This window comes from Mandrillus leucophaeus, unplaced genomic scaffold, assembly GCF_000951045.1.
Source record: "Mandrillus leucophaeus isolate KB7577 unplaced genomic scaffold, Mleu.le_1.0 Scaffold83, whole genome shotgun sequence".
Taxonomy (NCBI): domain Eukaryota; kingdom Metazoa; phylum Chordata; class Mammalia; order Primates; family Cercopithecidae; genus Mandrillus; species Mandrillus leucophaeus.
This window is the reverse complement of record NW_012109030.1, coordinates 4,594,577-4,610,497: the sequence shown is the minus strand read 5'-3', so window position 1 is coordinate 4,610,497 and position 15,921 is coordinate 4,594,577. Positions and strand designations below refer to the sequence as shown.

Below are 15,921 nucleotides of genomic sequence, written 5' to 3'. Positions count from 1 at the left end.
TGTTAGCCACGATGGTCTCGATCTCCTGACCTCGTGATCCGCCCGTCTCGGCCTCCCAAAGTGCTGGGATTACAGGCTTGAGCCACCGCGCCAGGCTTTCTGTTTCTTTCTATGAAGCTTTGATAGGCTTCATTACATGCAGTTTCTCCTAAGCATAAAACGCCCTCTGAAGGCAACAGGACTTAGGACAAAAACCACGGAAAGCATCAACTGTGTGTTCAGGGCTGGACGTCATATTTAAGGACTGTGAAACATAGGGAACCCTACAGCATCATCCTTACCCCGAATTCACAGACAAACCAAAGCATTTGGCATTGGCAGCAGGCTTGGATTTCAGGCAATTCCAGAACCTGTCTAGATGCCTATAGGAGCACCCTGTCTCACCTACTGCTTACTGAATGAAGACCTTGTGTAATCCATCCACTCCCGTCCTCATTCAAGACAGAGATTTAAGCATAGATAAGAGGATATTCCCATGCTTCACTTTTAACAGGACATTGGTGATTTTCATTGTGCCCCTTGGCATATTTCATGACTATGATTCATATGTGGATTCTTAATGAGAAAAATTTATAAATTACTGTTCAAAGTAAATTATGATGTCTATGCAACCACTACCTAAGCTAGAGGAAAAGGGTGGGCTGGGTGTGGAAGTGAGGAACTCAAGGATATATACACACACACAGATATACACAAAAACACACACGCAGACACGACAGGTATCTGAAGCGTTGATGTCTCCGCTTGCTCTGTTACCTAAAAATAAAGTGCAGCACAGTATAGCTATTCTGGCCTCTATACAATTAAAACTAAGATTGAGAACTCAGATATAACTCTTTCAAAGGGAATGCTAAATTCAGACTGAAAATGACTGGCTCATTCATCTATAAACAGAACAATTTAAAACACATTTATTCATTATAAAGCATGCAGAACTTGGAAGACTATAATCTACTATTTTTAAAGACTGAGCCAAAAGTACATATTGCTTATACAATATTGCAATTTTTCTTGGACTGAAACACAATAAATACCTCAACACAGCTTGTGCAAATAAGCAGCTTCAATATTCCTTCACAGATTATTCCTAGTGCCTGAATGACTGACTCCACCATGATCCAGTTGCCTCAGGTTGTATTCACTAATTCTATGCATTCTAACAGATTGTATTTTTGGATGCAACTATACTATAGGATTTACAGAAAACAAATCAATATACCAAGATAAATACACTTCAGTGCGAAGTTTTAAAGTGCTACCAGAGGGGCCGGGCGTGGTGGCTGACGCCTGTAATCCCAACGCTTTGGGAGGCCGAGGCAGGCAGATCCCGAGGTCAGGAGATCCAGACCATCCTGGCTAACACAGTGAAACCCGTGTTAGTGAAACTCTACTAAAAAATATAAAAAATTAGCCGGGCGTGGTGGCAGGTGCCTGTAGTCTTAGCTACTCAGGAGGCTGAGGCAGGAGAACGGCGTGAACCCGGGAGGTGGAGATTGTAGTGAGCCGAGTTTGCGCTACTGCACTCCGGCATGGGCGACAGAGTGAGACTCCATCTCGAAATAAAATAAATAAAATAAAATATAAAATAAAATAAAATAAAATAAAAGGACTACCAGAAAGTCAAATCGACTACTTACTGTCCACCGACTTTTTAAATTTTATTTTTTGTAGAGACGAGGTCTCACTATATTGCTTAGGCTGGTCTCGAACTCCTGTGCTCAAGTGATCCTCCTGTCTCAGCAAAGTGCTAGGATTATAGACAGGAGCCACCGTGTCTGGCCTGTCCGCTGACTTTTAAAATGTTCTACATAGATTTTGCCAAGAACTCCAATATTCAATGACAATCATTTGAGTCTTCATGGAGCTTTCAAAATACAGGTTTTTCTGCTTCTTTGCTGTGCCATAGCTCAGATGTGGGAAGTAAACAGAATGGTCAAGATTTGGCCAGAATGGTTAAGAGAATGGTTGAGGAAAAAATTCCTGCAAAATATGTTGCAAAAGGCTGGGCATGCTGTCTCACACCTGTAACCCCAGCACTTTGGGAGGCCGAGGCGGGCGGATCGTTTGAACTCAGTTCGAGACCAACATGCCAAAACCCTGTCTCTACTAAAAATACAAAAATTAGCCAGGTTTGGTGGTGGGCGCCTGTAATCCCAGCTACTCAGGAGGCTGAGGCCGGAGAATCACTGGAACTTGGGATGCAGAGGTTACAGTGAGCTGAGATCATGCCACTGCACTACAGCCTGGCTGACAGAGTGAGACTCTGCCTCATAAAAACACAAAAGTTGCAAAACCAGGTCCTCTTACTTTCCCTGCCTTCCTCTGCAACATTCCTTTGACATCAGTGGTTCCCAAACATTTTTGGCCATAGCCACATAGGGTCCTTATGTAAGACATTCCCAAAGTCCCACACCCCAGAAATTCTGATTCTGTGACTCTGAAAAACCAGGGGCAAGAATGTCACCTTCTAACACCCCGGGTGATTCTAACACAGGTGGATCTGGGCCACTATGCAATACTGGTTTTTGTTTGTTGAGAATGAGTTTCAAAGAGTTTGTTTTTGAGACTGAGTCTTTGTCGCCCAAGCTGGAGCGCAGTGGTGATTGCAGGTTGCTCACTGTAACCTCTGTCTCCCAGGTTCAAGTGGTTCTTGTGCCTCAGCCTCCCCAGTAGCTGGGAATACAGGTGCACGCCACCAAACCCAGCTAATTTTTGTATTTTTAGTAGAGACAGGGTTTCACCATGTTGGCCAGGCTGGTCTTCTCTGGACCTCTGGTCATCTGCCCACCTTGGCCTTCCAAAGTGCTGAGATTACACGTGTGAGCCACCATGCCCAGCCAACACTGCTTTAAAGACAAATTCGTCCTCTGGGGATCATAAGACTTACACGGATCTCTAAGTACCCAACATTTTCTCTTTATACATAGCAATCTTCAAAGATTATTTCCATAAGTACATACTCCACTTAGCTCCCTCCTGTCAATAGGCCTGCCACTGAGGAAAACACCAGCTCTCAGGGCAAAGGGCACAGGCTACACTGAAGTTCAGATTTAGTCATTATTAAAAAAAGAAAAAGCTCAACAGTAGGTTGATCTTACTCAGAGGTTTCCAACACATTTTATTTTGCAGACCACTGGTTTGCAGCTTTTGAGGACCAACATCTGTATATCAATTCCTATAAAATGTCCAATCAATTTCAGTTCCGTAGCAGGCTCTTCCAAACTGCACACCATGCTTATGGCTGGAGGTCCAGTTACATATGCATAAAGGCTGCCCTGCCCGCTGGTTCCCGGAGGTCGCGTCCGAGTTAAAGCCTCTTCCAAGAGCTTGATCTTCCCAGGGGTCATTTCCTTTGGCAAAAAGTCAGTTTACATGTGCGGCTTTGATGCCTGTGAGCAGGAAGCACCAGAAACATGCAGGATGTGCTGCTTTTTCTCTCATGAAGGTGGGCACTTGAGGATCCAGTGCCCTTGTGCTTAATGACACGAATCCCTCCTCATTGCTCAGTAGGTTAAAATATAAGGAAGCCTCCACTTTACGACACACAGATAACACCTTTTTAGATTGCCTATTTATTCTAGAACTACAAAATTTAATTCAAGAAAATATAGGTCCCATGAAAGACTTAAAAGTTTTATAAAACTAAAATCTAGTTTTTCCCGATAAATTGTACTTTAGGCAAAACCCTCCCAATGCTTCTAAAATAATACTAAAAGGGGCATCTGATTATACAAGAGCAATTTAAAAAATTAAATATTTATTTGAATAACAAGTTCGAGCTGCAATGTTGGCAATGCAGGTTTTTAACACAGATCACAAAAAACGTGCACAAAAAAGTACTGGCGCAAAGGACAAAATAATGCTAAGAATTAGGCTAAACAGCTGCTGATTTTAAGAAAACAAAAGGCCTGAAATCACTATACAAAATATAAAATGTATTAAACACTACCATCCACAGAACAGTCTTTATTATTGATTATATTTAAAAATTATTTGTGTAATTATATATTGAATTGTAAATGAGTATTATACATGAACCTCCATTCGGAAGGCAATTCCTTGTAGCACTATAGAACATCTAATTACATTGCAAAAAGTATTCTTTTTTTGCTATCGATAAAACAGTTAATGATATTACTGTAAATATCAGGAAGGCTACAAAAAAAGAAATAAGATTTCTTTTTTGTCTTCAAAGGGTTTTCCATGCAGTGAAGAAGCACTTGCCGTGTTGAAATGAATGCACTACCGGAGAATGTTCTGGGTCCAAGATGCTCTTGAGAGACAAGACTAGGCTTTTCAAATCAAACACTCAAAGGAATCATGCAACCCTCCTATGACTGGGATATGACTGGGATACCATCATGTGCAACTTACCAATGCTGGCTCTCCAGAAAACCATTCAAGACGCTTAAAAAAAAAAATCAGACTTATATGATAAATATACATAAAATGAAGACACCAACTGCTATTTGACATGACTACTGGTAATGTCTGTGCTATGTGAAAGCACCTTTAAAAAGAGCCTATGCGGCAAGAGATAAGTGTCTAAAGATTCAAAATGAATCAACAGTATTGGATAACAATATAATTCTCAACTCAGAAGCTGCCTCAAGATTAGGTGCATCTTCAGTTAATGTAACAGGAAAAAAAGGCAATGGATTTTATTTTATTAATTGTATCCACTTACAAACAGACCTAAGGTCACCCCGATGTGTAGACACAATGAGATTTTTGTTGTTTATAGTCTTTAATTGAAGTGATAAGGGAAATAGATCTATTTAAAATCAAAACCAAACAGCTATTTCTGTCTAGATTAAGAGGTGGCCCCAGGTGTGGGATTCACATTTTGAGTGGCCACTTGTGGTGCGACCTCGATGATCCGGGGTTTGTCTATGATTCTGGCTGTGCGGTTGCCCTTCTCTACAATCCCAATAATCCATGCTTGGTGGCCTTCACCATATTTGGGGGACTTTATCTCTGCACAGAACCGAGCTGCTTGCTCACGTGGTAAACAGATCAGAAGGCCGCCTGGCAAAAGAAAACAAGAATGACTGTTAGTGTTGACATGACAGCAGCTTCTCTGCCTCTACTGCTTCTGCAGAGACCCAACTTCCATCAGCAACTTGCTGCCACCTATATGCAAGTAGAAGCTTTTTTTTTTTTTTTTGAGACAGGGTCTCACTCTGTGGTCCAAGCTAGAGTGCAGTGGTACAATCACAGCTCACTGCAGCTACAGGAATGAACCACGACACCCAGCCTAAGAGGTCTGTTCTGTGCTATAATTAAGCAGTTGCTAGTAAACTCCTAACACACACACATAATACGCCCCAACTTTCAACTGTGAAAATGATCTCTTTGTGAACCACTTAACACTGTATAGGGGTAAGGTGTTCGGGGCTTCAATAAGCCATGTGGTAGCTACTCTTTCCATGCTACACTGAAACAAATATTGACAAACAAAAGGGAACTTCTGATTCTCTACATCAACGTTCTCATTTTACTGAGAATGCTTTTTTGTATTTGACTCATGATACAGTATATGCCCCAAAGTATCTAGGTTCCAGTCCTGACTCTGTCATTATATCCAAAAGACAAACAGTATAAAATACATTAAAATGAACCTTTGTTGCTCTTTCCAGTAGCGAGGCCAGAAAAGTTTTTATTTTTCTAAGTAGAAATAAGAGGATGAGGAAAAACTGTAGTCTACTTCTACAAAATGTAAAAATCTTGTGGCTGGGCACGGTGGCTCACATGTGTAATCCTAGCACTTTGGGAGGCCGAGGTGGGTGGATCACCTGAGGTCAGGAGTTAGTTCGAGACCAGCCTGGCCAACATGGTAAAACTCTGTCTCTAAATTAGCTGGGCATGATGGCACACTCTTGTAATCCCAGCTCCTCTGGAGGCTGAGGCAAGATAATCGGTTGAACCAGGGAGGCGGAGGCTGCAGTGAGCTGAGATCGCGCCATTGCACTCCAGCCTCCTGGGCGACAAAAGTGAAACTCCATCATAAAAAAAAAAAGGTAAAAACTTGTTATTTCTGAAGAAAGGAAACAAATTGAAATGGCTGGTAACATTAATCAATTCATTCAATTTCCATTCAGTGCCCAATTACGTGGCAGACACTATCCTGGCCAGACCCTGAACCAGCAGGGGAAAAAAACCCTGCCCTTTTGGAGCTTACTTCTAGAAAACGGTTTGTTTTTTTAAACGGGAGGCTGAAGGGTCCTCTGTAAAGGCGGTGAGAGGCCTGGTGGAGTCCTGAAGCCCCCTCGCCACTGTACAGGTCAATGTGACCAGGGCTTTGTGGTCCCAGCACTGTGGTCCCTTGCCCCTGGCCTACTATGGAATCTCCCAGGAAGCCTTCCCACATACTGAGGCCCAGGCCCGCCCAAGATGCATCCCACTGTTTTTGGGAGGCTGGGGCTAGGCATGTGTATTTTTCTTTTTTTCTTTTTTTTTTTTTTTTGAGACAGAGTCTCACCCTGGCTGGACTGCAGTGGGGCAGTCTCGGCTCACTGCAACCTGTGCCTCCCAGGTTCAAGCAATAGTCCTGCCTCAGCCTCTGGAGTAGCTGGGATTACGGGGCACACACCAACATCGCCCGCTAATTTTTGTATTTTTAGTAGAGATGGGGTTTCACCACATTGGCCAAGCTGGTCTCCGACTCCTGACCTCGGCCTCTGAAAGTGCTAGAATTACAGGTGTGAGCCACCAGGCCTGGCAGGCATGTGTATATTTAAAATCCCCAGGTAATTCCACTCTTTTGCAGGGTAGAAAGCTGAGTTCTAGAGGCAAGGAAATAGAAAAAGAGAAACCAAAACTGAAAAAAAGGTGGAAAAAGGTGGAAAAAAAAATAGGGAGACTTAAAAGCTGAAACAGTGACGGAAAAAGGAACAAAGGGGGCAAAAGAAAAATGGCATTTCAGGAGGATGCACCGTCTGGCTCCGGCTAGGGACGCGGGAGCGGGAACGAAGGACGGCGAGCCTGTAGGCCTGTGGGTGGTGGCCTCAGCAGGCCATGCTGGAGTATCTGCCATGATGAAGGAGAGGACGTCCCACAAGTTCCGGCCACCAAATTAATGAGGAAACACAAGACGTGGCCACCAAATTAATGAGGAAACAAAAGGAGCTTAAGTTTAGAAAAATGACAAGGGATATAAAAAACTCCCTAGGAGTCAAAAACTACTGGGGCGTATGGTGTCAGACCTACACTGCTGTCTGACAGCTCTCTCAACCTACGCTTGCTCCATCTCCCATTTATCCTCCATTTACGTTTCCTCTAATAAATTACTGCAAATCTTAAAAAAAAAAGCACTTTAAAGACATAATACCCTATTATATTCTTTTTTATTCTATATCGTTCTCTTTTTTTTTTTTTTTTTTTTTGAGGCAGAATCTTGCTCTGTCGCCCAGGTCGGAGTGTAGTGGCACAATCTCAGCTCACTGCAACCTGTCTCCTGGGTTGTTCAAGTGATTCTCCCGGCTCAGCCTCCCAAGCAGCTGGGATTAAGGGCATGTGCCTAATTTTTTGTGTGTTTATAGTAAAGATGGGGTTTCACCATGTTGGCCAGGCTGGTCTTGAACTCCTGACCTCACATGATGTGCCCGCCTCAGCCTCCTGAGGTGCTAGGATTACAGGTAAGAGCCACCACGCCCAGCCCCTTTTTTTCCATATCATTCTTAAAACAACGTTAGACAATTTTCAAGGAAAAAAAATCACCTGTTCAAAGTAACCTATGGGTATTACAGTTAATTTCAAATGCAAAGCTTAGTAAAAACTGAATGCTCACTAATTTTCCTCATCACCATATTCTTGCATCAAAAAGAACACAGGACACTCAACTTCGGCAAGGCTGCTGCATCCTCCCAGGATGGCGGGGACCAGACCCACTGGGAGGAGGAAAGGCACCAGCTGCTACAGAGGCTGAGGTCGGCAGCACGGACCTTGAACAGAGTCGGGGCCCACTCGGGGTGGGAGTGCTGCTTTCTCGCGGAGCCTTCGGATAGCCTATTTAGTCCTCAGAAGCGCCCAGCATCCTGTACCTGAGGTCTCTGGGCAGGTCCCGTGCATGAGGCCGAACATGTTTCCGCAGGCCTTGCTCACCGCAGCCATCTTGGCCAGCACCGGGAGGTTGTGAATTACAAATGACACCTCGTTCCTCTGCTGCTTGGCCAGGTTCTGCGCATGGCCCAAAATCCCGAAGCCCGTGATGTCTGTGGCCGCGTGGGCATTGAACGTGTGCATGAGTCCTGCAGCTGGGAGAGAGAAGGACGACTCTGAGAAAGAACACCTTTCCTCAACTCAAAAATCTTACGTCCACAATTGATCTGCAACTTCCTTCCTTGTCAGGGAGATAACAAATCGGAATAATGAAAATGCAACGTTGTAAAATCAACCAAAGACATAATGAAATCCGAAAGTTCTTATTTCAGTTTGAACCACTTGAAAACTATTGGAAGCTTCAATCAATAGTAATTTTCCAGTAAACTAAAAAAATTATGCAGAGGGATGATGATCTCAGTGGAAGGTAAACCTACCAAGACCATCCGAAAACCAAATACCAGCACTTGTTTCTTTTTTTTTTTGAGATGGAATCTCGCTCTGTCATCCAGGCTGAGGTGCTGTGGTGAGATCTTGACTCACTGCAACCTCCGCCTCAAGTGCTCAAGTGATTCTCTTGCCTCAGCCTCCTGAATAGGTGGGACAACAGGTACGCAACACCACGCCCAGCTTTTAGACAGGGTTTCACCATATTGGCCAGGCTGGTCTTGAAATCCTGACCTCATGATCCGCCCGTCCCAGCCACCCAAAGTGCTGGGATTACAGATGTGAGCCACCACACCCGGCCAAGACTACCCCTTTTTAAGGCTTCACTCAATATCAAGGTACTCCTGCTAGAGATGAATTGCATGAAAGTTTATTTTTAAAAAAATGTTCTTTTTTAAGAGACAGAGTCGTGCTCTATTGCCCAGGCTGGAGTGCAGTGGCATGATCATCACTCACTGCAGCCTCCTCCTCTTGGGCTCAGGCAGTCCTCCTGCCTCAGCCTCTCAAAGCGCTGGGATTACAAGTGTACAAATGTACAAGCCATTGCACCCGACCTATTATTTAATAGACTTTATTTTTTGGAGCAGTTTTGCGTTTAGAAAGAAATTAAGTAGCAAGTAACAGGAAGCTGCCATTACCTTTCGCCCCAGGTTTCGCCTATATTAACATGTTGCATTAGCGTAGTGTATTTGATAAGTCAATACTAATACATGACAATTAACTAAAGTCATAGAGGACACTAGGGTTCACCCTTTGCTGTCAATTCTACATATCCAACATTATAGTATCACACAGAGAACTTTCATTGCCCTAAAAATCCTCAGTGCTCCACCTGATCCCCTTTCCTCTCCGATAACCTCTGGCCACCACTGATCTTTTCTCCATCTCTACAGTTTTGCCTTTTCCATAACGTCATACAGTTGGAATCTTCTGCATGGAGCTTTTTCAGACTGGCTTCTTTCACTTTGTAATATGCACTTAAGATTCCTCCACATCTTTTCATGGCTTGATAGCTCTTTTCTTTTTACTGCTCAATAATATTCCATACTACAGATACACTACAGTTTGTTTATCCATTCATCCACTCACCTACTGAAGAAATGAATGGTTGCTTCCAAGTTTTCGCAATTATGAATAATGCTGCTACGAAGATTTGTCTGCAGGCTTTTGTGTGAATGTAAGTTTTCAACTTTGAGTGAATATCAAGGAGCACAATCGTTGCATCATATAATAACATATTTAGTTTCCAAGTGGCTGTGCCAGTCTTCAGTCCTGACAGCAATGGATGAGAGTTCCTTCCTGTTTCTCTACACCCGTGCCAGCAGTTGGTATTGTCAGTGCTTTTGGTTTTTTTTATGAGACAGGGTCTCACTTTCTCACCCAGGCTGGAGTGCAGTGGTGCGATTACAGCCTACTGCAGCCTCAACCTCCTGGGCTCAAGTGATCCTCCCACCTCAGCTTCCCAAGTAGCTGGGGCTAAGGCGCAAGCCACCATGCGCAGCTAATTTTCTGTATTTTTCTGGTAGGGATGGGGTTTCACCATGTTGCCCAGGCTATTCTCAGTGTTTTGGATTTCAGCCATTCTAATAGGTATGTAGAGGCATCTCAATCATTGCTTTAATCTACAGTTCCCTATTGACGTACGACACTGAGGTTTCCTTTTATGCTTACTTGCCATGTGTGTATCTTCTTTTGTGGTGTCTGTCAAGGTCTTTGGGCCATGTTTAAATTGAGTTTTTTTTTTAATTGAGTTTTAAGAGTGCTTTGTGTATTTTGGATACCTGACCTTGAACAGGTATGTGTTTGGCAAAATTTTTCTCCCAGTGTGTGGCTTGTCTTTTCATCCCCTTAACAGTGTTCTTCACAGAGCAGAAGTTTTTTATATTAATGAAGCCAAACTTACCAATTTTCTCCTTAACAGATAGTGTTTTTGGTGTTATAAAGTCATCACCAAACCCAAAGCCACCTAAATTTTCTCTGATGTTATCCTTCCAGTTTTACATTGTTTTATTTAGGTTTACGAGTCATCAATATGGTCTGGCTCTGTGTCCCCATCCAAATCTCATCTCAAATTGTAATCCCCACATGTCAAGAGAGGGACCTGGTGGGAGGTGACTGAATCATGGGGTGGTTTCCCTCATGCTGTTCTCGTCAGGCTGCATGAATTCTCACGAGATCTGATGGTTTTCTAAGTGGCAGTTTCCCGTGCTCTTCTCTGTCCTGCTGCCTCATGAAGAAGGTGCCTGTTTCCCCTTCACCATCTGCCATGACTGTAAGTTTCCTGAGGCCTCCCCCAAGTGAAACTGTGAGTCAATTAAACCTCTTTCCTTTATAAATTACCCAGTCAGCCGGGCATGGTAGCTCATGCCTGTTATCCCAGCACTTTGGGAAGCCAAGGTGGGTGGATCACCTGAGGTCAGGAGTTCAAGACGAGCCTGACCAACATGGTGAAACCCTGTCTCTACTAAAAATACAAAAATTAGCTGGGTGTGGTGGTGGGCGCCTGTAATCCCAGCTACTCGGGAGGCTGAGGCAGGAGAATCGCTTGAACTCGGGAGGCACAGGTTGCAGTGAGCCGAGATCGCCCCACTGCACTCCAGCCTGGGTGATACAGTGAGACTCCATCACCAATAAATAAATAAATAAATAAATTACCCAGTCTTGGCTATTTATAGCAGTGTGAAAACACACTAAACACTCATTTTGAGTTAATCTTTATGAAAGATATAAGACCTGCATCCAGAATAATTTTTTTCATGTGAATGTCCACTTGTTCCAGCACCATTTAGTGAAAAGACTCGAGGCCGGGTGCGGTGGCTCACGCCTGTAATCCCAGCACTTTGGGAGGCTGAGGAGGGTGGATCACCTGAGGTCAGGAGTTTGAGACCAGCCTGGCCAACATAGTGAAACCCCGTCTCTACCAAAAATACAAAAATCCACCGGGCATGGTGATCCATGCCTGTAGTCCCAGCTACTGGGAAGGCTGAGGCAAGAGAATTGCTTGAACCTGGTAGGTGGTGGTTGCAGTGAGCCAAGATCATGCCAATGCACTCCAGCCTAGGTGACAGAGTTAGATCCTGTCTCCAAAGAAAAAAAAAAAAAAAAAGAGTTTACTAGGATATATAATATGGGAAACATTAGTCATGTCAAAAGAATGAAAGCAGGCACTCCAAATACATATACTAACCACTTATATAGTGAAAACTTACACTAACCACTACTTTAAAACAATAGTAAACCAGCAGCCAAACGTGAAAAAGTCCTGGAAGAATACATAAAAATGCTAGCAGGAGCTGTTTTGGGTAAAGGGACTATGGACAACCTTTTTCTCTACTATTTTCCATTTTCTAAAAACTTTTCTATAATAAGAACGTAATTCTTTTATAGTAGAAAAAATGTATAAAATAAATGGGAAGAGAAGACATATTCAAAAACGCTTGTTTTTTGAACAAGCGTGCCATTGTAAACTGTGGTGAACACTTCAGAAGACAGTTTGGCACTATCCATAAAAGCCGAGCCAGTACTGATCTCTTACACGTCCATCAGAGAGGGCTGGGCCTACGAAGTCCACAGCAGTCACCCCAGTGTCAAAACAGGAGAGCAGAGAAGGTAGTGGAAAAACCATACAGCAGTCAAAAGGACTCTACTACAGCTACATACAGCAAGGAGACTCTCAGGAACAATGGTGGATAAAAACAAGTTAAAAAAATGCAAAACTAATTTACTGCTTAAGAACACAAGGGCTGTGCAATAAAAACATTCTAAAATGCAAGAAAATAAACACAAAATTCAGTGGTTACCCCAAGCAGGAATGCAGGGGATGGGTGGGAGTGGGAGCACCTCTAGGCTTCCAAGGTCATGTTCTGGAAATAGCTCCAGTATATTAAACTTTCTGTATTTCCATTCTGAATGGTTTGCTTCCAAATCTTACACAGGTAACCCACACAAATGCTTTCTAGAAACAGTCCCTCTGGTACGTCAGAGGTTAGGACTTCCTTCTTTATCATAAAGCACTGTAAGTCGGGGACCATCTGCAGTGATCTATGGAACGCCAACCTGGTACCAGGAGAAGACAGTCTGTAGTCACTGGCCAAAAATCTGGCCACCTACCCTGAGACTGTATATGGCCAGCAAAGCCTAAGACATTTACTATCTTGGACCCCTGGGACCAAAGCGCCCTTCCCGCCTGTCATACCTGTCCTGTTGAGCCTCGCCATGTTCATCATTGCCTCCTGGTAGGCCAGCTCTACGTCTTCTTGGGTGACCACTAGTTTGATCTTATTCCATTTCTCAGGCTAATAATAGGAACATAGGTGAGGGAGAGAAAGGGAGGAAAATGTCATTAATCTTTACTTCCAGCCACTGAGAAATACAGCAACTTTTTCCTTATTTAACTTCTAGGGACTTTAACTCAGAAAAGTGAACTTTCCAACTCTGGTTTTTCCATGGATAGTATTTTAGGTGTCCATCAGACCTGTCAGCATGGCGTCTTTTCTGTTCTCATCCCACGTTTCTGTAATCAAATGCTGTGATGTATTGGGTATGTGTAGCCTAGCAGGACACAGAGCAGCACTGCTGTAGACGCAGTGTAGTGTCCTGCTAGTGGAGAAGGGCTCCCCCATCCCTGACACTCCCTGCCTCGCCTGCTTCCAGCTCCCTGCTAGCTCAGGCCTGGGAGGTGGGGCTGGAAGGCGCCTCTGTGCAACATCCCGCAATGGCCTTCCGCTCTGCTCCCCATCACAGGGAGAGGAGGGAAAAATCAGCTAGAGAACGTGGCAGCCTTAGAGAATTTCTCTACCCTGCTACATCAAGCTAAGATATACCAGGCTGATGAAAGACGTGCAATTATTGATTATTCTCTTTCAACTGTTTCTCAGGACTGGTAGTTTCAGATGATAGTTGTAGAAATTAAATGCACCATGATACGTGAGAATATACCCCAATCTTATTAATTTGTGAGTTGTTATGGCAGTGAAGAAAACCAATCTTAAAGTATGATTATAGCTCACTGGAAAAATGACTCAGGAGACATATCCTCATTCTAGATAGATTCATTCTCCACGAGAGAATTATTTATCAAAATGTTCTGAGTTATTAATCAGTTTAAAAAGCAAAACTACCAAACAAAAACCACCAAAAACTGCATAAAACAATTTAAACTGTCGCCAGGCGAGATGGCTCACACCTGTAATCCCAACACTTTGGGAGGCCGAGGCGGATGGGTCACCTGAGGTTGGGAGTTCAAGACCACCCTGACCAACATGGAGAAACCCCATCTCTACTAAAAATACAAAAATTAGCTGGGTGTGGTGGCGTGTAATCCCAGCTGCTCGGGAGGCTGAGGCAGGAGAATCGCTTGAACCCAGGAGGCGGAGGTTGCCGTGGGCTGAGATCGTGCCACTGCACTCCAGCCTAGACAACAAGAGCAAAACTCCATCTCAAAAAAAAAAAAAAAAAAATTAAACTGTCAATAACCCTGGCTTTATTTATACCCCAAACACCATGCCTTCCACACATTATCCTCCATATTATTTCTTAGTCATGTTTAAGACATGAAAGATGAAGCTATCTCAGGGCCAAGTAAACAAAGCTAACCCCCTGCCGAGCAAATTCTTTATAGAAAAATCTTAAAGCTCCAAGCTGGGGCTTACCTACTGCAATCAAGCATTCAATGTGCAAAACTGTTATTTAAAGAATATGAACAATTCCTAGGATTTCTTTAAGAACTTGACTAACATTAACTCCCTGGATATGAAACTAAAAAACCTCACTTCCCAAGTTCTCCAACAAAAATTACCTCCAAACGTCCCATTCCCCTCCCTCCCAGCACAGCAGTGGTTTACTCACAATATCCAGCCACTGGTGCACAGCCACTGCCACCTGTGTCCCCAGGGGTTTTGTCAACACCAGCACATCCCCTGGTACTGCATTGTCCGGCCTGAAGAAAAGAAAAAGGGCGTGTTCTAGTCAAACTAACCAAGGAGATGGGCTCATCGCTATTAACACAAGAGAAGGAATATTCTGTCAGAAATATATTTGCCTTTGCATTTACTTAAACTGAAGCCAACCACCAGCATGTACGGGACAGACCCTTGCAACCTGCTACTGAGGCTATTGCTGGAACAAAACATTCAGCCGTTAGGCTGGGTGCAGTGGCTCATGTCTGTAATCCCCGCACTTTGAGAGGTCAAGGTGGGTTGGTCGATTAAGCCCAGTTCAGGACCAGCCTGGGCAACACAACAAGGCCCCCATTTCAAAAACAATTAATTTTTTTTTAAAAAAAGAATGAAAACATTTAGCCTTCAAAAGTTTCATCAGGCCCGGATCTCCCCTCGACCACACACGAGTTGTATATGTCATTTTCACTACAGACCCACCAGCATTCGAAAGCTTCTGAAATGGAGAGTGTTTCTTTATGACCACTGATATCCTAGAGACTCACGATGGATTGTTTGTCCCAGGGATTTGGTGGATTTGCTGGCCATCTGTGGGTCTAATGTCTTGGTGATTTCTGCCTCCAGGTTCTCAAACTCAGACTGACCGATTGTGAGTTTCCTACCTGGCACCCAGACGCCTCGGTAGTCTCTTAGAGACAGAAGGCAATACTAAAAAGGCACCTCTGAAAGATGGCAGCTGGCGCCCCCAATGAAACATCTACCGGATTTGCATCCACACTACCAGGAAGCAGGTCTGAGAGTTGTGCCTTTCACAGCTTCAGGAGCTGAGCACATAATCGTTCCATTCCCCGATGCTGGCCTCCTCCAGTACTCACCCAAGTCGATGAAAACAAAGCCAGGGCCGCAGATATCAATACCAACACCCAGCTCCCCAGCTCAACCTACACCATTTGTATCCTCTCAGCTTTGAAAAATAGAAATCTATGACTATGCAAGAAACTGGTTTTCCAAAAACCAGACCTGAAGACATGTCTTTGTCTTTGAATTCAGACTCAGTTGTACAATAAAGCTGATGTTTTTTTTTTAATTTTTTAAAATTACACTTTAAGTTCTAGGGTACACGTACACAACATGCAGGTTTGATGCATAGGTATACATGTGCCACATTGGTTTGCTGCACCCATCAACTCGTCATTTACATCAGGTATATCTCCTAATGCTATCCCTCCCCCAGGACCCCCCTCCGACAGGCCCCGGTGTGTGATGTTCCCCTTCCTGTGTCCAAGCGTTCTCATTGTTCAACTTCCACCTACGAGCGAGAACATGTGGTGTTTGGTTTTCTGTCCTTGTGAGTTTGCTTAGACCGATGGTTTCCAGCTTCATCCATCTCCCTGCAAAGGACATTAACTCATCCTTTTTTATGGCTACATAGTATTCCTTGGTGTATATGTGCCACATTTTCTTTTTTTTTTTTTTT

At 43.7% G+C, this 15,921-nt stretch overlaps 1 protein-coding gene across 1 annotated transcript in view; it reads right to left on the bottom strand.

Moving 5' to 3' along the window:
* Positions 1 to 3,091: 3,091 nt before the first annotated feature.
* Positions 3,092 to 15,921, bottom strand: part of SEPHS1 (selenophosphate synthetase 1) — a 28,541-nt gene continuing 15,711 nt past the window's right edge. Inside the window, exons 5-9 of the mRNA XM_011968154.1 lie at positions 14,990 to 15,132; positions 14,395 to 14,510; positions 12,743 to 12,842; positions 8,043 to 8,255; positions 3,092 to 5,028 (exon numbers count right to left, since the gene is read on the bottom strand). Coding sequence (XP_011823544.1) covers positions 4,814 to 5,028; positions 8,043 to 8,255; positions 12,743 to 12,842; positions 14,395 to 14,510; positions 14,990 to 15,132 — 787 coding nt within the window. The 3' untranslated portion in view covers positions 3,092 to 4,813. The remainder of the gene's footprint in view (positions 5,029 to 8,042; positions 8,256 to 12,742; positions 12,843 to 14,394; positions 14,511 to 14,989; positions 15,133 to 15,921) is intronic.